A 21,289-nucleotide genomic window follows, 5' to 3' on the forward strand; every position below is an offset into this window, starting at 1 on the left:
CTGGAGGCCAGGATCAAAGCACTAGGTGGAGTTAAATAGAGCAGCACCTAACGACTTAACCTCATCACCTGAGGAAGGAAACTCAGAAGCCGCAGTACCACTTGTGACCACAGGAGGGAGCTTGATCACAGAATTCACAACAGTCAAGCCACTCATGACCAATAGACAACGCCAGAAGGGTCTTACCTGGGCCAAGGAGAAAAAGAACTGGACTGTTACTCAGTGGTTCAAGGTGTTGTTTTCAGATTAAAGTAAATTTTGCATTTCATTTGGAAATCCAGGTCCCAGAGACTGGAGGAAGAGTGGAAAGGCACAATCCAAGCTGCTTGAGGTCTAGTGTGAGGTTTCCACAATCAGTGATGGTTTGGGGAGCCATGTCATCTGCTGGTGTATGTCCACCGTGTTTTATCAAGACCAAAGTCAGGGTAGCCGCCTACCAGGAAATTTTAGAGCACTTCATGCTTCCCTCTGCAGACAAGCTTTTTGCAGATGGAAATTTCATTCTCCTGCAGGACTTGGTGTTGGATTCCGGATGATCAGACGCCGGCCAATCAGACGTTGATGACCTATCCTAAGGATAAGTCATCAATGAAAAAGTAGTGGACACGCTAATAAGGAAAGTTCTCTTCTACAGGTTGAGTTTAACCAAAATTTCTGACACCTTTGAAGCTTTTGTTTGGGTTTGTCAATTTCTATGGTAAATTTATTAAAAAGGGTCTGATGTGATCAACTGGAAACACGAGGCAATCCATGCCTTTCCTGAGTTAAAGGAACTGTCATCATCTGGCCCTGTATTAGTCCAACCCAACCTAGAGTGTCCCTTTGTAGTGAATGTAGATGTCTCAGATGCTGGAATTGGAGTGGTTGTCACAATGTATACTGTCTCTCATTCAAATTCAACCATGTGCCTTCTTTTCACAAAAGTTTCCATCTGCTGAGGAAAATCACGATAACAGTAATCATGAATTATTGGCAATCAAATGGGTTTTTGAATAATGGTGTCACTTTTAGAAGGTGCCAAACATAGTCTCTGCTATCAAAGACCACAAAAATCTTACGTATATCAAATAAGTTAAGAAACTAAACTGTAGGCACGCTAGATGAGCTTTATTTTTCTCTAGGTTTGATTATGTTGTATTGTTTAGAACCGGTGCCAAAAACATTATAGTTGATGCTCTGTCTCATAGTTTGTCTATCTCAAACTGGGGACTATAAACAAATTCCCATACTAGCTGAGGGTATAGTTGTGTCTTTAGTGTCAGTGGAACTTGTGGGCGAGATCCGATTATCTTAAGAGTTAGCCTCTGACAAAACATCTACCCAAAAATTATTGCTCCCCCAACCCTCTTTTGTATGCAAGTCATCTAGGAATCTCATGATTCTGTACTCACAGGTTATCCCGGGTTTAATAACCCTATCCATCTGTCATCGAGGAAATTTTGTGGCAAACCATTGTTCGAGATTGTAAGGAATGTGATGGCATGTGAAATCTGCACCCAAGCCAAAATGCCACGTACTTGCCCTGCCGATTTCTCAAGTCCTTACCTATTCCTAAACCTCAGGTCCTAGGACCCATCACTTTCTGTGGACTTTATTACTGACCTACCATCCTCCGAGAGTAGGACTGTTATCCAGAGGCCGGAAATCCGTAAACAAGTTGAAACTTATCTGGTCACTGAAAACCCGATATGGCCACCAGGCAAACAGAACTCCTCTGCTAAAAGGAGACACATGGATGAGCCAAACATTAGTGATGGGAACAAGCTTTGGTTATCCACTAAAAATATTAAGACTCACAGCCTCAACTGCTAAACTTGGACCGAAGTTCATTCTTTTATACAAAATAAATTAGGTAATGAATCCAGTAACCCTCTGAAACTTCCCCCTTCATTCTGGATTCCCAATGTGTTCCATAAATCCCTGCACAAACTACACCATTTACCCTGGCACCTGGTAAATAACCCTCCTACATCTGTGTTGCTTAGAGGCAATCTAGAGTACGAGGTACAAACAATCCTAGATTATCTGGTTCTGAAAGCGTTCCCGTAATATCTTATATAGTGGAGGGGTTATGGGCCAGAGGAACAATCATGGGTTTCGACTAATAACATCAATGTTGACAACCTAATCAAGAGGTTCCATCGTTCTTTTTCTTATAAGTCTAGTCCCAAGGAGGAGGTGGTACTTGGCAGACTTGTGGTTCTGTCCAGTCAGGGAGCTAGGAGGTTAATTTGTAACATTCTAATAATCAGCAGGTAGGTGGTACCCAAACAGAAGATATGTAGTAATGTAGGGACTGGGCTAAAAATTAACTTTTAATATAAGTATTAAAATAACAATAATCGGGCAAACCTCAAAAGTTCAAAGTGCAAAGAGTCACATACATAGAAAAAATGGTGTACACATACATGAGCGCTGGTATGACCCCAGGGGAGTATTCTAATCATACAAATACAGAAATCCACAAATAAAGTGGAGTCTGTGGAGCAATACAGTAGCGAATTTATTTATTTCGAGTTACAAAAAAAATAGAATTGAGTTTTATACTTTGGATCATTGTCTTGCTGAATAACCCAATTGTACTTGAGCTTCAAGACCATGAAGTGAAGACCAGATGTCGTCCATTAAGTAAATACCGGAATTTAATGCCTTCACTAAAGTTGCTATGATGTTCTTCTGTCTTTGTATGGTCTTCAAAGGCAATCAGAGCAGTATAAATGAATGATGTCCATTGTATACATTCATGCTAATCGAGTGGTACTCTTGGATGGGGACTGTAGTCAGAGTGACACTGTGCATCTAATATGCTGTATTCGATTCTTCAAAGAACTGTGATAATGTAGGCCGATGTACGTGTAAGGAGGATGAACAGACCATGGGTACCTGTAATACGCCTGGTCTGGAATTGTTGAGGCTGCCTCCCTTGTTGCCTTGGGGAAGAAATAAGGAGCAGGACTGACCTCATGACCCGGGTAGGAGGGGCAGCTTAAAAAGCAAAGCGCGCGCAGCTGCGTGCAGTTTGGCTGGAATCAGCAGCTGCGCACAGCCGCATGAGCAGCGTGCTCGGTCCTCTGAGCACCGGCACCGCGATGGGTTGAGGTGTTTGCTCCCCGACGCCTCCAGCGAGACCGCTACAGAGAGACGTGTCATGCGCTCAGTAGGTGCCAGAGAGAGAGGCGCCATACGCTCAGTAGTTGCCAGAAACAGAAGTGCCGTATGCTCCGCGCACGTGCAGAGGAGAAAAAGCAAAGTACCGGACAGACTTTTGTGACCTAACTTACCACTTGCTTTCCTCCCATTTACAATTGACTCTGAGAGTGCCGCAGCCTTGTTTGTTTCGGCCGCACGTGCTTATGGACCTGGGGCTCAGTGGAAGGTACCGGAGACCGACCGCTGCCACCAGAAGACGGACCATCGCCTAAAGGACCATATCTGAGGACATCACCCGGCCACTGCTGGTTCTACAACTTTTCCTCCTGCGGGATCATCTGCTGCAGAGGACCATACAGGACACGATAAGTTCTTTCATTGGACTGCTATTGTTTTACAGTTGCTAACCCTATTATCCGTCCTTTAACCATTAACTTACCTGCGAGGAGTGAATTCCCTGTTTATTAAATTGTTATATCTTGTTAACCCTTGCTCTGCCTCTTGTCTGTCACTGCATCCCACAACCTGCTTACACTTGGCGTAGGCGACTCGTACCCCTTGCCCCTCATTGAAGAGTCATTGTCTGCCTTGGGGAAAGCAAAATATTTTTTGTCTCTAGATCTAGCCAGTGGATATTGGCAGGTGCTCATGGCTGAACATGATCGATCAAAGACGGCATTCATCATACCCATGGGATTGTTTGAATTCAGTCGGATGCCCTTCGGTCTTACCAATGCACCTGGGACCTTTCAACGACTAATGGAAAGATGTTTGAGAGACGTGAACTTCAAAGCCACCCTTATTTATCTGGATGACATTATTGTCTATGCAGCTACCTTTGAGGAGCATCTCTGGCGACTGGAGCAAGTGTTGAGTTGATTGCAGAAACACGGCATGAAAGTGAAGCCCCAAAAGTGTCACTTCTTCCCAAGCAAATTGAATATCTGGGGCATGTTGTATCTGCTGAGCGGGTGCAACCTGAGTGAGAGAAGATAGCAGCAGTGCAGGACTAGCTCACCCCGAAGACTGTGAAAGATGTCCGGGCCTTTCTGGGACTTACTGGATATTATCGACGGTTCGTGAGAAACTTCATTCGTATTGCTAATCCGCTGCTGGAGTTATTGAAGGGAGTGCCGTCCGGTGCAAAAAAAAAAAAATTGGATCATACACTGGGGAGACAGCCAGGAAGAAGCCTTCCGAGTCCTAAAGATGGCCTTGACTGAAGCACCCGTGCTGGCCTATGCTGACTTCTCCCAACCTTTCATCCTTTACACCGATGGAAGCTTACATGGACTAGGAGCTGTATGGTCGCAGATGGAGGATGGAAAAGAGCGAGTGATTGACTATGCGAGCCGATCCCTGTTATGACCTGGTGGTTAGGAGCACCCGGAATGACCTGATAATTAAACCTCATACAGGACGAGCTCTGGGATGTGGGAGCTCTGCTGACCGCAAGCCCTAATCCTATCACACACACTAGAAATAGCCGTGGAGCGCTCCTGACCAGACCTAGGCGCCTCGTCACAGCCTAAGAACTATCTAGCCCTAGAGATAGAAAATAAAGCCTACCTTGCCTCAGAGAAATTCCCCAAAGGTAAAGGAAGCCCCCCACATATATTGACTGTGAGTAAAGATGAAAGTCACAAACACAGAAATGAAACAAGTTTCAGCAAAGGGAGGCCAGACTTACTAAATAGACAGAGGATAGGAAAGGTAACTTTGCGATCAGCACAAAAACCTACAAAAGACCACGCAGAGTGTGGAAAAAAGACCTCCGCACCGACTCACGGTGCGGAGGGGCCACTCTGCATCCCAGAGCTTCCAGCTAGCAAGACAAAATCATGAAAACCAGCTGGACAAGAAAACAGAGAACAAAATAAGACAATAAGGAACTTAGCTTCTGCAGGAGAAGGCAGGTCACCAGAGAGATCCAGGAGCGAACTGAACGAATGCAAAAACATTGACAGCTAGCCTGGAGTAACGATCTGAGAGGAGTTAAATAGAGCAGCCAACCAAAGGATAAACCACGTCACCTGTGTAGGGAACCTCAGAAGCAGCAGCTTCACTCATAGCCACCAGAGGGAGCCCATAGACAGAACTCGCCGAAGTACCATTCACGACCACAGGAGGGAGTTCGACAACAGAATTCACAACAGTACCCCCCCCTTGAGGAGGGGTCACCGAACCCTCACCAGAGCCCTCAGGCCGATCAGGATGAGCCAAATGAAAGGCACGAACCAGATCGGCAGCATGAACATCAGAGGCAAAAACCCAGGAATTATCTTCCTGACCATAACCCTTCCACTTGACCAGGTACTGGAGTTTCCGTCTCGAAACACGAGAATCCAAAATCTTCTCCACCACATACTCCAACTCCCCCTCGACCAACACCGGGGCAGGAGGATCAACGGAGGGCACCATAGGCGCCACGTATCTCCGCAACAACGACCTATGGAACACATTATGGATGGCAAAAGAAGCTGGAAGGTCCAAACGAAATGACACAGGATTAAGAACTTCAGAAATCTTGTATGGCCCAATGAAACGAGGCTTAAACTTAGGAGAGGAAACCTTCATAGGAACATGACGAGATGACAACCAAACCAAATCCCCAACACGAAGTCGGGGACCAACACAACGCCGGCGGTTAGCGAAACGTTGAGCCTTCTCCTGGGACAATGTCAAATTGTCCACCACATGAGTCCAAATCTGCTGCAACCTATCCACCACCGCATCCACACCAGGACAGTCCGAAGGCTCAACCTGCCCTGAAGAGAAACGAGGATGGAAACCAGAATTACAGAAAAAAGGAGAAACTAAAGTAGCTGAGCTGGCCCGATTATTAAGAGCGAACTCAGCCAAAGGCAAGAAGGACACCCAATCATCCTGATCAGCAGAAACAAAGCATCTCAGATATGTCTCCAAAGTCTGATTAGTTCGTTCGGTTTGGCCATTAGTCTGAGGATGGAAAGCCGAAGAAAAAGACAAATCAATGCCCATCTTAGCGCAAAAGGACCGCCAAAACCTCGAAACAAACTGGGAACCTCTGTCCGAGACGATGTTCTCTGGAATGCCATGCAAACGAACCACATGCTGGAAAAACAATGGCACCAAATCAGAGGAGGAAGGCAATTTAGACAAGGGTACCAAATGGACCATAGAGAAGCGATCACAAACCACCCAAATGACCAACATCTTTTGAGAAACAGGGAGATCAGAAATAAAATCCATGGAAATATGCGTCCAGGGCCTCTTCGGGATCGGCAAGGGCAAAAGCAACCCACTGGCACGAGAACAGCAGGGTTTAGCCCGAGCACAAGTCCCACAGGACTGCACAAAAGAACGCACATCCCGTGACAAAGAAGGCCACCAAAAGGATCTAGCCACCAAATCTCTGGTACCAAAGATTCCAGGATGACCAGCCAACACTGAACAATGAATCTCAGAGATAACTCTACTAGTCCATCTATCAGGGACAAACAGTTTCTCCATAGGACAACGGTCAGGTCTATCAGCCTGAAACTTTTGCAGCACACGCCGCAAATCAGGGGAAATGGCAGACAAAATTACCCCTTTAAGAATACCCGCCGGCTCCGGAACACCCGGAGAGTCAGGCACAAAACACCTTGACAGGGCGTCAGCCTTCACATTCTTAGATCCCGGAAGGTATGAAACCACAAAATCAAAACGGGAGAAAAAGAGCGACCATCGAGCCTGTCTAGGATTCAACCGTTTGGCAGACTCAAGATAAGTCAAATTCTTGTGATCCGTCAAGACCACAACACGATGTTTAGCTCCTTCAAGCCAATGTCGCCACTCCTCGAATGCCACCCTCATGGCCAACAACTTCCGATTGCCCACATCATAATTGCGCTCAGCAGGCGAGAATTTTCTAGAAAAGAAGGCACAGGGTTTCATCACCGAGCCATCAGAAATTCTTTGCGACAAAACAGCCCCTGCTCCAATTTAAGAAGCATCAACCTCAACCTGAAAAGGGAGCAAAACATCTGGCTGGCACAACACAGGGGCAGAAGCAAAATGACGCTTCAACTCCTAAAAAGCCTCTACAGCCGCAGAGGACCAATTGACCACATCAGCACCTTTCTTGGTCAAATCAGTCAACGGTTTAGCAATACTGGAAAAATTAGCGATGAAGCGACGATAAAAATTAGCAAAGCCCAGGAACTTCTGTAAGCTCTTCACAGATGTCGGCTGAGTCCAATCGTAAATGGCCTGAACTTTAACAGGAGGAGGGGTTTGTCTCTATGTAAAGTCTTGTCTAAAGTCCACTTTAAGGGAGGATATTAGCGAAGGGAATGAGGATGTCGAGTCCATATGGGTTGAAATTCATGGAGGGAAAAATGGTAACAAAATTCTCATTGGGGTCTGTTACAAACCCCCAAATATAACAGAAAGCATGGAAAGTCTACTTCTAAAGCAGATAGATGAAGCTGCAACCCATAATGAGGTCCTGGTTATGGGGGACTTTAACTACCCGGATATTAACTGGGAAACAGAAACCTGTGAAACCCATAAAGGCAACAGGTTTCTGCTAATAACCAAGAAAAATTATCTTTCACAATTGGTGCAGAATCCAACCAGAGGAGCAGCACTTTTAGACCTAATACTATCTAATAGACCTGACAGAATAACAAATCTGCAGGTGGTTGGGCATTTAGGAAATAGCGACCACAATATTGTGCAGTTTCACCTGTCGTTCACTAGGGGGACTTGTCAGGGAGTCACAAAAACATTGAACTTTAGGAAGGCAAAGTTTGAACAGCTTAGAGATGCCCTTAATCTGGTAGACTGGGACAATATCCTCAGAAATGAGAATACAGATAATAAATGGGAAATGTTTAAGAACATCCTAAATAGGCAGTGTAAGCGGTTTATACCTTGTGGGAATAAAAGGACTAGAAATAGGAAAAACCCAATGTGGCTAAACAAAGAAGTAAGACAGGCAATTAACAGTAAAAAGAAAGCATTTGCACTACTAAAGCAGGATGGCACCATTGAAGCTCTAAAAAACTATAGGGAGAAAAATACTTTATCTAAAAAACTAATTAAAGCTGCCAAAAAGGAAACAGAGAAGCACATTGCTAAGGAGAGTAAAACTAATCCCAAACTGTTCTTCAACTATATCAATAGTAAAAGAATAAAAACTGAAAATGTAGGCCCCTTAAAAAATAGTGAGGAAAGAATGGTTGTAGATGACGAGGAAAAAGCTAACATATTAAACACCTTCTTCTCCACGGTATTCACGGTGGAAAATGAAATGCTAGGTGAAATCCCAAGAAACAATGAAAACCCTATATTAAGGGTCACCAATCTAACCCAAGAAGAGGTGCGAAACCGGCTAAATAAGATTAAAATAGATAAATCTCCGGGTCCGGATGGCATACACCCACGAGTACTAAGAGAACTAAGTAATGTAATAGATAAACCATTATTTCTTATTTTTAGTGACTCTATAGCAACAGGGTCTGTTCCGCAGGACTGGCGCATAGCAAATGTGGTGCCAATATTCAAAAAGGGCTCTAAAAGTGAACCTGGAAATTATAGGCCAGTAAGTCTAACCTCTATTGTTGGTAAAATATTTGAAGGGTTTCTGAGGGATGTTATTCTGGATTATCTCAATGAGAATAACTGTTTAACTCCATATCAGCATGGGTTTATGAGAAATCGCTCCTGTCAAACCAATCTAATCAGTTTTTATGAAGAGGTAAGCTATAGACTGGACCACGGTGAGTCATTGGACGTGGTATATCTCGATTTTTCCAAAGCGTTTGATACCGTGCCGCACAAGAGGTTGGTACACAAAATGAGAATGCTTGGTCTGGGGGAAAATGTGTGTAAATGGGTTAGTAACTGGCTTAGTGATAGAAAGCAGAGGGTGGTTATAAATGGTATAGTCTCTAACTGGGTCGCTGTGACCAGTGGGGTACCGCAGGGGTCAGTATTGGGACCTGTTCTCTTCAACATATTCATTAATGATCTGGTAGAAGGTTTACACAGTAAAATATCGATATTTGCAGATGATACAAAACTATGTAAAGCAGTTAATACAAGAGAAGATAGTATTCTGCTACAGATGGATCTGGATAAGTTGGAAACTTGGGCTGAAAGGTGGCAGATGAGGTTTAACAATGATAAATGTAAGGTTATACACATGGGAAGAAGGAATCAATATCACCATTACACACTGAATGGGAAACCACTGGGTAAATCTGACAGGGAGAAGGACTTGGGGATCCTAGTTAATGATAAACTTACCTGGAGCAGCCAGTGCCAGGCAGCAGCTGCCAAGGCAAACAGGATCATGGGGTGCATTAAAAGAGGTCTGGATACACATGATGAGAGCATTATACTGCCTCTGTACAAATCCCTAGTTAGACCGCACATGGAGTACTGTGTCCAGTTTTGGGCACCGGTGCTCAGGAAGGATATAATGGAACTAGAGAGAGTACAAAGGAGGGCAACAAAATTAATAAAGGGGATGGGAGAACTACAATACCCAGATAGATTAGCGAAATTAGGATTATTTAGTCTAGAAAAAAGACGACTGAGGGGCGATCTAATAACCATGTATAAGTATATAAGGGGACAATACAAATATCTCGCTGAGGATCTGTTTATACCAAGGAAGGTGACGGGCACAAGGGGGCATTCTTTGCGTCTGGAGGAGAGAAGGTTTTTCCACCAACATAGAAGAGGATTCTTTACTGTTAGGGCGGTGAGAATCTGGAATTGCTTGCCTGAGGAGGTGGTGATGGCGAACTCAGTCGAGGGGTTCAAGAGAGGCCTGGATGTCTTCCTGGAGCAGAACAATATTGTATCATACAATTATTAGGTTCTGTAGAAGGACGTAGATCTGGGTATTTATTATGATGGAATATAGGCTGAACTGGATGGACAAATGTCTTTTTTCGGCCTTACTAACTATGTTACTATGTTACTATGTTACTATGTCCATCTCGATAGTATAAGGGGAAAAAATGAAACCCAAAAATGAAACCTTCTGAACTCCAAAGAGACACTTTGACCCCTTCACAAACAAGGAATTCGCACGAAGGACCTGGAACACCATTCTGACCTGCTTCACATGAGACTCCCAATCATCCGAAAAGACCAAAATGTCATCCAAATATACAATCATGAATCTATCCAGGTACTCTCGGAAGATGTCATGCATAAAGGACTGAAACACAGATGGAGCATTAGAAAGCCCGAATGGCATAACCAGGTACTCAAAATGGCCCTCGGGCGTATTAAATGCCGTTTTCCATTCATCACCCTGTTTAATTCGCAGAAGATTATATGCACCACGAAGATCTATCTTGGTGAACCAACTAGCCCCCTTAATCCGAGCAAACAAATCAGACAGCAGCGGCAAAGGATACTGAAATTTGACTGTGATCTTATTAAGAAGGCGGTAATCAATACAAGGTCTCAAAGAACCATCCTTCTTGGCCACAAAAAAGAACCCTGCTCCCAATGGTGACGACGACGGACGAATATGACCCTTCTCCAAGGATTCCTTTATGTAACTCCGCATAGCGGCGTGCTCTGGCACAGATAAATTAAACAGATGGCCCTTAGGAAACTTATTACCAGGAATCAAATTAATAGCACAGTCGCAATCCCTATGAGGAGGTAGGGCACCAGATTTGGGCTCTTCAAATACATCCCGGTAATCTGATAAAAACTCAGGGACTTCAGAAGGAGTGGATGGCGAAATTGACAGCAATGGAACATCACCATGTACCCCCTGACAACCCCAGCTGGACACAGACATAGATTTCCAATCCAACACTGGATTATGGACCTGTAGCCATGGCAACCCCAAAACGACCACATCATGCAGATTATGCAACACCAAAAAGCGAATATCCTCCTGATGTGCAGGAGCCATGCACATGGTCAATTGAGTCCAGTACTGAGGCTTATTCTTGGCCAAAGGCGTAGCATCAATTCCTTTCAATGGAATAGGATACTGCAAGGGCTCCAAGAAAAAACCACAGCGCCTGGCAAACTCCAAGTCCATCAAATTCAGGGCAGCGCCTGAATCCACAAATGCCATTACAGAATAGGACGACAGAGAGCAAATCAGAGTAACGGACAAAAGAAATTTAGACTGTACCGTACCAATGGTGGCAGACCTAGCGAACCGCTTAGTGCGCTTAGGACAATCGGAGATAGCGTGAGTGGATTCACCACAGTAAAAACACAGCACATTCTGACGTCTGTGTTCTTGCCGTTCAGCTCTGGTCAAAGTCCTATCACACTGCATAGGCTCAGGCCTATGCTCAGAGAATACCGCCATATGGTGCACAGCTTTGCGCTCACGCATGCGCCGATCGATCTGAATGGCCAAAGACAGACTCATTCAGACCAGCAGGCGTGGGAAATCCCACCATGACATCCTTAAGGGCTTCAGAAAGACCCTTTCTGAAAATTGCCGCCAGGGCACATTCATTCCACTGAGTAAGCACAGACCACTTTCTAAACTTCTGACAGTACACCTCCGCTTCATCCTGACCCTGACACAAAGCCAGCAAGATTTTCTCTGCCTGATCCACTGAATTTGGTTCATCATAAAGCAATCCAAGCGCCAGAAAAAACGCATCAACATCACGCAATGCAGGATCTCCTGGCGCAAGGGAAAATGCCCAAAGAAATAATGATTTTTACCTGTTGAACGGGGTCACCAGAGGAGCGGGGTTTCAAAGCTAGAAACAGTTTACAATTATTTTTGAAATTCAAGAACCTAGATCTATCCCCAGAAAACAAGTCAGGAATAGGAATTCTAGGCTCTAACATAGGATTCTGAACCACAAAATCTTGAATGTTTTGTACCCTTGCAGTGAGATGATCCACACAAGAGGACAAACCTTGAATGTCCATATCTACACCTGTGTCCTGAACCACCCAAAGGTCTAGGGGAAAAGAAAGACAAAACACAGTGCAAAGAAAAAAAAATGGTCTCAGAAGTTCTCTTATCCCTCTATTGAGATGCATTAATACTTATGGCCAGCTGTACTGTTATGACCTGGTGGTCAGGAGCACCCGGAATGACCTGATAATTAAACCTCATACAGGACGAGCTCTGGGATGTGGGAGCTCTGCTGACCGCAAGCCCTAATCCTATCACACACACTAGAAATAGCCGTGGAGCGCTCCTGACCAGACCTAGGCGCCTCGTCACAGCCTAAGAACTATCTAGCCCTAGAGATAGAAAATAAAGCCTACCTTGCCTCAGAGAAATTCCCCAAAGGTAAAGGAAGCCCCCCACATATATTGACTGTGAGTAAAGATGAAAGTCACAAACGCAGAAATGAAACAAGTTTCAGCAAAGGGAGGCCAGACTTACTAAATAGACAGAGGATAGGAAAGGTAACTTTGCGATCAGCACAAAAACCTACAAAAGACCACGCAGAGTGTGCAAAAAAGATCTCCGCACCGACTCACGGTGCGGAGGGGCCACTCTGCATCCCAGAGCTTCCAGCTAGCAAGACAAAATCATGAAAACCAGCTGGACAAGAAAACAGAGAACAAAATAAGACAATAAGGAACTTAGCTTCTGCAGGAAAAGGCAGGTCACCAGAGAGATCCAGGAGCGAACTGAACGAATGCAAAAACATTGACAGCTAGCCTGGAGTAACGATCTGAGAGGAGTTAAATAGAGCAGCCAACCAAAGGATAAACCACGTCACCTGTGTAAGGAACCTCAGAAGCAGCAGCTTCACTCATAGCCACCAGAGGGAGCCCATAGACAGAACTCGCCGAAGTACCATTCACGACCACAGGAGGGAGTTCGACAACAGAATTCACAACAGATCCCTCCATGACTCAGAACGAAATCCAGATAACTACAGTTCTTTCAAGCTGGAACTACTGGCGCTAGTGTGGGCGATGACCGAGAAATTCATCGAATACCTGTCCGGGTCCGAAGTCTTGGTACGCACCAATAACTATCCTCTCGCCCACTTAGAAAATGTGAAACTGGGGCCCTGAAGTAAAGATGGGTGGCCCATATGGTAAAGTACCGATACAAGATCGCATATCGAAGAGGAGGTGAGAATATACATGCCGATGCTTTGTCCAGAGTGACTCACGAGCGACCCGGACATAACCGAGATGAAGAGCTGGAGGCAGAAGAGATCCTTGGATTTCGGACTCTCGCCAGGACATTGGCGGCAACGCAGGGACAGATAGGAGAGGCATCAGGGGAGCACATGCAAGGATGACCCCTTGATGATTGGGTACGGCTCCAGCAGGAAGATAAAGAGCTCACTCAGTTGAGGCAATGGGTGTCTTTGAAACAACTTTCCAGCCAAAGTGAGAGAGATGCCTTATCCCCGGGAACGCTGCAGGTCCTCCGGAAGTGGGAGAGGCTCCAATTAGAAGATGGATTACTGTATCGGAAAGTGCAGTTCGTAAGAGAGTTGTGAGTCACCTGGCAAGTGGTGCTCCCAGAAAAGTTGACTAGTGAGGTGGCCACGGAAGCCCATTAAAGAGGGGCTCACTTTGGCCCAGAGAAGACGTTCCAGTGGCTGCAGAAGTTGGTCTATCATCCCCGTTTGAAGACTGTGGTGGAAGAAGCATGTCGACAATGCCGAAGTTGTGAATTAGTCAAACTTCCTGAACAGAGGGCCCCTACACAGACCATCGTGACCTCCGCACCTCTACAACTGTTAATGATCGACTACTTGACCATAGGTCATGCTCATCTCGGCTATGAACATTGCCTCGTGATGACCGACCACTTCAAGACGGCTGAGTCAGCGGCGCAGGCCCTCTGCCACGATTTCATCTGGTTGTATGGTTGCCCGAAGAGAATTCATTCTGATCAAGGTGCCTGCTTTCAAGGTCGAGTGATGGAAGACCTTCACCGCCTGTATCGAATTGAAAAGTCCAGAACGACACCTTACCATCCGCAGGGGAACGGAGCCTGTGAATGTTTCAACCGGACGTTAATTCAGATGTTGCGAACGTTGGAGGAAGACAGAAAAGTCCGTTGGCCTGAGTATGTAGCTGAGTTGGTCTGGGTGTACAACAACCGGGTGCACAGTACAACTGGGTACATGCCATACTCCCTGCTGTTTGGCCGAAAAAGACGAGAGATTACCGAGCTGGAGTTGGACCCAGAGGAGGACTACCCATAGAAGGGGATGTCCACCTGGGTCCACCTGATGTATGTATAAGAATATTTGGGTTAAACTAGGGCTCTGAAACCTTAAATTCCTTACAGATTATTTGGATACCATCTATATGCATTTGGGTTTTACCTATTGTAGTTTGGCAGAGCTGTCTATGTAGGCACGGTGGTACCAGCCACCTTCCTCTATATCTTTATTAATACTAAAAAAACTTTTTTTGAGTCCGCTGCGGGTCATAGCCTCATTATGGGCTTCTTATATAATGATCTTTTTAAATGTTTTTTAATGGTCTGTGTTTTGCTACTTACTTGTGTTTACAAATAAAGTTGTGTCTTAATTGCTGCCTTATCCTTTTATGGTGATCCCGTCTATAAGACCTTCTCTGTCTTTTCTGTTTTCAATAATTGGTCTATATATAGGTCTTGGTGTGATCACATTGACCATGGTGCCCCCTCTAATTGTCTTTAGTTTCAGCTGGAATACCTCCTAACCTTTATGAATAAGACCAGTTTATTTGGCAGCGGATCATTCGAGAGATGGAGGAGCGTAAACGCCTGATACAAGAACTCTCGCCCGTGGAATGGCGAGCTAAAGGAGAGGTGGCGTGTAAGGAGGAAGACCAGACCGCGGGTACCTGTAACGAGCCAGGTCCGGAACTGTTGAGGCTGCCTCCCTTGTTGCCTGGGGGAAGAAATGAGGAGCAGGTCCGACCTCATGACCTGGGTAGGAGGAGCAGCTTAAAAAGCAAAGCGCGCTCAGCCACAGGCAGTTTGGCGGGAATCAGCAGCCGCGTGAACAGCGTGCTCCGTCCTCTGAGCACCGGCACCACGACGGGCAGCGTTGTTTGGTCCCCGCCGCCTCCAGCGGGACTGCTGCAAAGAGAAATGCCGTGCGCTCACAAGCTGTCAGAAACAGAAGTGCCGTACGCTCCGTGACTGTGTGTACCACGCATATGCAGAGGAGAGAAAGCCGAGTACCGGACAGACTTTTGCGGCCTAACTTGTCACTTGCTTTCCAACTGTTTACATTTGACTCTGAGAGTGCCGCAGCCTTGTTTGTTTCGGCCACACATGCTTATGGACTAGGGGCTCAGCGCAAGGCACCGGAGACCGACCGTTGCCGCCAGAAGACGGACCATCGCTTAAAGGACCCCATCTGAGGACATCGCCCAGCTGCTGCCGGTTCTACAACTTTTCCTCCTGCGGAATCATCTGCTGCTCTATTATCCCTCCTTTAACCATTAACCTCCCTGCGAGGAGTGAATTCCGTTTATTAAATTGTTATATCTTGTTAACCATTGCTCTGCCTCTTGTCTGTCACTGCATCCCACAACCTGCTTACATACACACAGGCTCATTTTCAGAAACAAAGGATTATTTTGATATATAATATCAAGGTCTTCCTATCCTATCAGTTTAGATGTTTTGCTATCAGCATTCGGAGTGTGGATCCAGTATTATTTGATGAACATGTAGACAGAGCTGTGTACATGGACACCTTTGAGCAATTCTATTAACGCAAAATTATTCCAAGCATTGGTGTGGTTTCTTTCAACAGGAAACATGATTCTGTATTTCATGTCCCGTTCTTTTTCCAGTACCACCGCCAGATATCTCATAGATTTGTGTTCCTTTCTTTGTCCCATTGTGATGAACCACTTGGTTAACAGCAATGCTTCATTGGAGAGAGGGCCACAAAATTAATTTTGTGGAAAACTTCTTAGGTTCCTGTGTCCATCTAGGTGTCTTCCATTTCTCTTGCAGAGAATAAAACTGATGAAGGTTTCCCAAACTTCTTCTAGTAAGTCAGTGAAAAACATACTGGACGCGGATGCAACATGGATGGTATTGTGTGTGATCAATTTTTTTTCCAGAAGTCCTTTTTTTGGCAGACAGTCCTATAGACCGCAATGGGCGTGCGCTAGAGATGTTCCGTCATTGAGAGAAGGACCCGAGACGTGGGCTGCAGCGTTTCAGGGTCCGTCACTGCTAGCGCAGAAGGAGCTAGCAGATGCTCCATCTGCGCTAGCACTGTGCCAAAGTCGGCACTTGCGTTAGGCTACGTTCACATTTGCATTGTGCAGTGCTGCGTCGGCGACGCAACGCACAACGCAAACCAAAACGCATGAAAAACGCATTGTTTTGCGAAGCATGCGTCCTTTCTTTGGCATGATTTTGGATGTAAAAAAATGCAACTTGCTGCGTCCTCTGCGCCCTGACGCGTGCGCCAAAAAGACGCATGCGTCACAAAACGCAATGCAACGCATGTCCATGCGCCCCCATGTTAAATATAGGGGCGCATGCGTCGCCGCGGCTGCGCCCGACAGAACGCAAATGTGAACGTAGCTTTAGCGCAGTCCGTTTAACGTATGCGTTGAACGGACTGCACTAACGCAATGTGAACCTAGCCTAATCAGTACATGTTACGACTGCAATAAATGCCAGATAGAACATGCAAAAATCAGACAAGTGAATGGGGTCTAATTGCCAGGAAGATGCAGTGTGTACTTAGCCTTAGATAAGTATGGCACACTGCAGTTTTCTGACATATTGGCAACATGATGTAATTTAAATTCTTCTGAGTTTATTTTGGAAATGCTTGCACTTAAAAAGAGCAAATGTAATGCACATAGTATATCAGGAATTGCTATTAATGCAATATACCAATATATTAATGTGATTTCAATTTGCTGAATAACTTGAAATCACAGGATGTGTTTCCGCAACCTATCTGTATGGAAAGGCACACGACACTAATATGTGGAAAATAAGCCAGGATCAGCGGCTTTTGCTTCCTGTTTTTGGAGGGGGGATGGGAATTTTGGAAACTTGAATCTCTGAGTTTAAAAGAAATTATGCAAGTTATAGAAGTGATAAAAAAGCAATACATAATTATCTGCATACTCTAAAATAATAATTTTAATAATTAATAAATTCAGTTAAAATATGAAATATATAAAGCATAAATATCTATTAAAATATATCTAAAATATCCATGTTTTTCGGGTATAGTTAAAATAACTTACGGTAGGTTTTCCTATGGGTATTAAATTTGATATCGGGTTATCCCGCATTAGGTATAAACAGGCTTTTGTGCTTCAAATATTGCAGATCTACAAATCCGTTTTGGGGTTTGTAAATTCTACAGCAGCTTGTGGGAAATGAAAATTACTTCATTCTGCAGTAAACTGACACACTCTAGCTATAAGCTGAACGCACACAGGAATTGCAATTCCAGCAATAAGCTTTCTATCAGTAAATTACCTTCCAATAATCACAATACTCCCTTCCTTTGGGTCAGGCATGTTCACCGGTAGCGTATTGTGACTACAAGTGCGGATTGCAGGAAGGATCCAGACTAGCAGCAGCAGAGTTTCACAACCCTGACTATTTACGTGGTGTCTCCTACAATCTGTGCTCTGATTGGCTGTCCAGCCTGACACATGACACGTGCACTGGGATTGGGTGCTGATATTCAGTGCAGGGCCCCACCTTCATTTCATACAGCTCTGCTATGGCAAACACAGGGTTGCTCTAGATCTCCATGGTTGGAGGGCAAGCTATCAGAAGCGTAGCATGAGCCAGGCGGTTAACCCTTCAGTGGCCAGAAGATCCACCTAATGCAGATTTGCCCTTGCATAGACAGCAATTCCTAAATATATGTACAGTATGTCTATTACATAATTAGATTTATAAGACATTGACATTTTTTTATTTTACTCACTGATATAGCGCCACAGCGCTTTACAGACATTATCATCACTGTCACCATTGGGGCTCACAATCTAGATTCCCTATCAGTATGGTCTTTAGAGTGTGGGAGGAAACTGGAGAACTCGGAGGAAACCCCATAAAACACAGAGAGAACACACAAACTCCTTGCAGATGTTTTCCTTGGTGGGATTTGAACCCAGGACCCCAGCACTGCAGTGCTAACCACTGAGCCACCGTGCTGGCCATCAGACTGCGTAAACATGAAATGCTGGCAATCTATTCCTGTTCACAAAGTGTCCTCAGACCGATCAAGTGCAGTCTGCAGGGAAATGTACAATCCTCCTACACCGCTACCACTGAAAGCAAAGGTCTGTTCCATGGATCCCACAGAGAGAGACATTATTCATAGGTGATCTCCACTCCAACTAGTATGTATTTCCCATAATGTGACAATGCTGGAGCAAATTTTATTATAAGTCTGTTGTTCCGTTCCTCCGTTATTCCTAATAGCAGGTGACAAGGGGATGTTTCCAGTAGGGGGTGTCGCTGCACAGTCTGACATTGTCCAATCAGGGCTGCCAGTGTAAGAGCTAATCCAGACATCCATTAAACTCGGCTCGAACATGGACTGCAATTCACGGACTGTCCGCAGGTCTCCCGATACAAGCTTGATAGCTTCATATAGACATCCTTGAACCTTGGTCCGACCACAGACTGCAATGCATGGACGGTCCGAACGTCCCCCCAACCCCAGTGTGACAGCCTCATATAGACATTTGTGAAACTCGGCCCAAACATGGACTGTCCGAGGGTCTCTCAACCCGAACTCAAGCCACATGTATGTCTATCTTTGAAAAGGTGAAGGGTAACACCCAGTTGTCAATGTATTCATACATTTCTAAGAGGAATCACAGGTCACAAGATGAACAAAGAGTGATATGAAAAGATGCTCCAGAACCTTGATAACAATCTATAAAATAAAATCACATAACATTGTGCTGATCTATGAGCTAATGAAGACCGCAGCATTCTGGTTACACACAGATCTCACATCCAGCCTATATTACTGAAAGAGACACTCCCACAAGAAAAAAATCTGAAAAAATCTAATGCATAGCAGGGGTCTGAGAATGAACATAGGAATGAAGATTGCAGCCTGAAACATAGTGTAATTGTATTAACTAAAGGTAACCACTAGCATGTAAAAATCATTCTTCCTATGTCAAAGTTATCTACAGCCTTTACGTGAGCTGCCTTTTCACATGGCATGTGTCTCTTTTTTATGTGATGTGGAAAATTAAAGATGTGAATGATGGAGACGCAAATCATCTACATCTACCATTTTAACGTAAATTTGGATATATTTGTTAATATTGTCTGTTTTTCTATTTTAAGAGCAGTCTATATGTTCCTCTAGGTTCTCTATTGTACTACTTAGCAAATAAGAATCAAATTAGGGAAGCAGCCCTGAAAATGATTGTCTAGCTCTGGTATACATAAAAGTCTATTGAATAAACAGGCGTAAAGTCTGATGGATACAAAATAGCTCTAAACACAGAGCAGTGTTTAAAATTAACACATTTAGTCAATCATACATTCTTAGGTATAAATAAAAGTAACACCTCGGAGTGTAACATATTGTTGCCTCTTTGGCCTGATCTGCTTACAGAGGAGGAATTATAATTGTAGATTGGTTACCTAATAAAAATACAGCTTGCCAAATGTGATGACAAGCATACAAATATCAGTATAGTAAAACATAACACCAAAAAGAGCATAGCTACAGTATATTCAGCTCTTTAAAGGGGCTGTCCCCACTGCTGACTTCATCCCTCATACAGAATGTAGTTTACAAATACTTTGTTTCCTGTCCCTTAACTAGTGTTTTACCTATCTGCATATAGTCTGCCATAGCCCCTGCTTTTGAAGCTTTAGAACAAGGCTGTTATGTTGTACATTCTGCCGGGCTGCGTCGGGCGCAGCCGCGGCGACGCATGCGCCATGCGCCCCTATATTTAACATGGGGGCGCATGGACATGCGTTTGCATGCGTTTTGCGATGCATGCGTCTTTTTTGCCGCAAGCGTTAGGGCGCAGAGGACGCAGCAAATTGCATTTTTTTTGCGTCCAAAATCCGGCAAAAAAAGGACGCATGCGTCGCAAAACTATGTGTTTTGCATGCATTCTTGTTTGCGTTGTGCGTTGCGTCGCCGACGCAGCCCCGCACAACGCAAGTGTGAACGTAGCCTTAGCAAAGTCAAGATATATCACATCAGCCGCATGACGAACATCCAGATTTGCACTTTTCGCCTCATAGAAACCCAGCATGTTATTTAGATATAACTTGTCTGTTGTGAGGACAAGCTGGTTGTCATTTATTATATTATTCTCTGCAACACACAATATAGCCGCGGCAGCTGACCCCCGAAAGGGGCGAGGAAGCAGGACTGGCCAGGAACTGGATAACAAGGGGACGTGTGGCTGGTAGACAGAACAGGTCGGCCTCAGGTACAGGATCACAGGTGAAGGTTCAGACTGGACTGGTGATGGTAGCGGTACAGGTGCGGACAAGACGGATCAGCTCTGGACTTGGTAAAAGTAGGACGCACTCAGGAACAGATTACAACAGATCAGACAGCAATCAGTTAAACAGGGTAGGCAGGATCAGGTGCAGGCAGGGCGGACAAACCCAGGTTCAGACAGGACAGACAGAATCAGGTTCAAAAGGGCAGACAGTATCAGATTCAGGGAGCACATGTACAAGGACCTTACAACTTGGTAGCAGGAAACACACTGAATAATGAAGTTGCTAAGGCACCTCCCAATTGGGGAGGGTGCCTTAAAAATCAGATGTGTCCCAGTTATTGGCTGGGGACATTTTCCGAAGCGCGCACGCTGCACCTTTAAGAGGGAGGGAGCGCGCTTGTGCCCTAAGCACACTTCCAAAGAAAGTGAACACACTTGCGTACCTGCTGGAAGGAGGAAGGGGACACGTGTTCTAACAGTACCCCCATTACGCCCCCTCTTCCTCAAGCCCTAGGAATTTCTATAGAAGTGGAGCATGGATATTTGCTTTCAGCTCCCAAAACCTTTCTTCAGGTCCCAATCCCTTCCAAATCTTTTTCCTCTCACCTTCTTCAAGGCTAAAATATTCTTCACCTCAAAGACATCCTCAGAGCTGATGGGAGTGGGCATAACACCAGGATCCTTGAAGAAGGGACTCAGCTTCAGGAGGGAGACATGGAAGGAATTGGACATTTGATAT

The 21,289-nt window shown here is 44.9% G+C and overlaps 1 protein-coding gene across 2 annotated transcripts in view; it reads right to left on the bottom strand.

Moving 5' to 3' along the window:
* The window catches only part of CRYL1 (crystallin lambda 1), a 216,504-nt gene extending 198,790 nt beyond the window's left edge, over positions 1-17,714 (bottom strand). For both annotated transcript variants that reach the window (XM_069759098.1, XM_069759097.1), the window contains exon 1: positions 17,576-17,714. In XM_069759098.1, the coding sequence (XP_069615199.1) occupies positions 17,576-17,616 (41 nt within the window). In that variant the 5' untranslated portion in view covers positions 17,617-17,714. The remainder of the gene's footprint in view (positions 1-17,575) is intronic.
* Positions 17,715-21,289: the final 3,575 nt, after the last annotated feature.

The sequence above is a fragment of the Ranitomeya imitator genome, chromosome 3 (assembly GCF_032444005.1).
Source record: "Ranitomeya imitator isolate aRanImi1 chromosome 3, aRanImi1.pri, whole genome shotgun sequence".
NCBI classification, from domain to species: domain Eukaryota; kingdom Metazoa; phylum Chordata; class Amphibia; order Anura; family Dendrobatidae; genus Ranitomeya; species Ranitomeya imitator.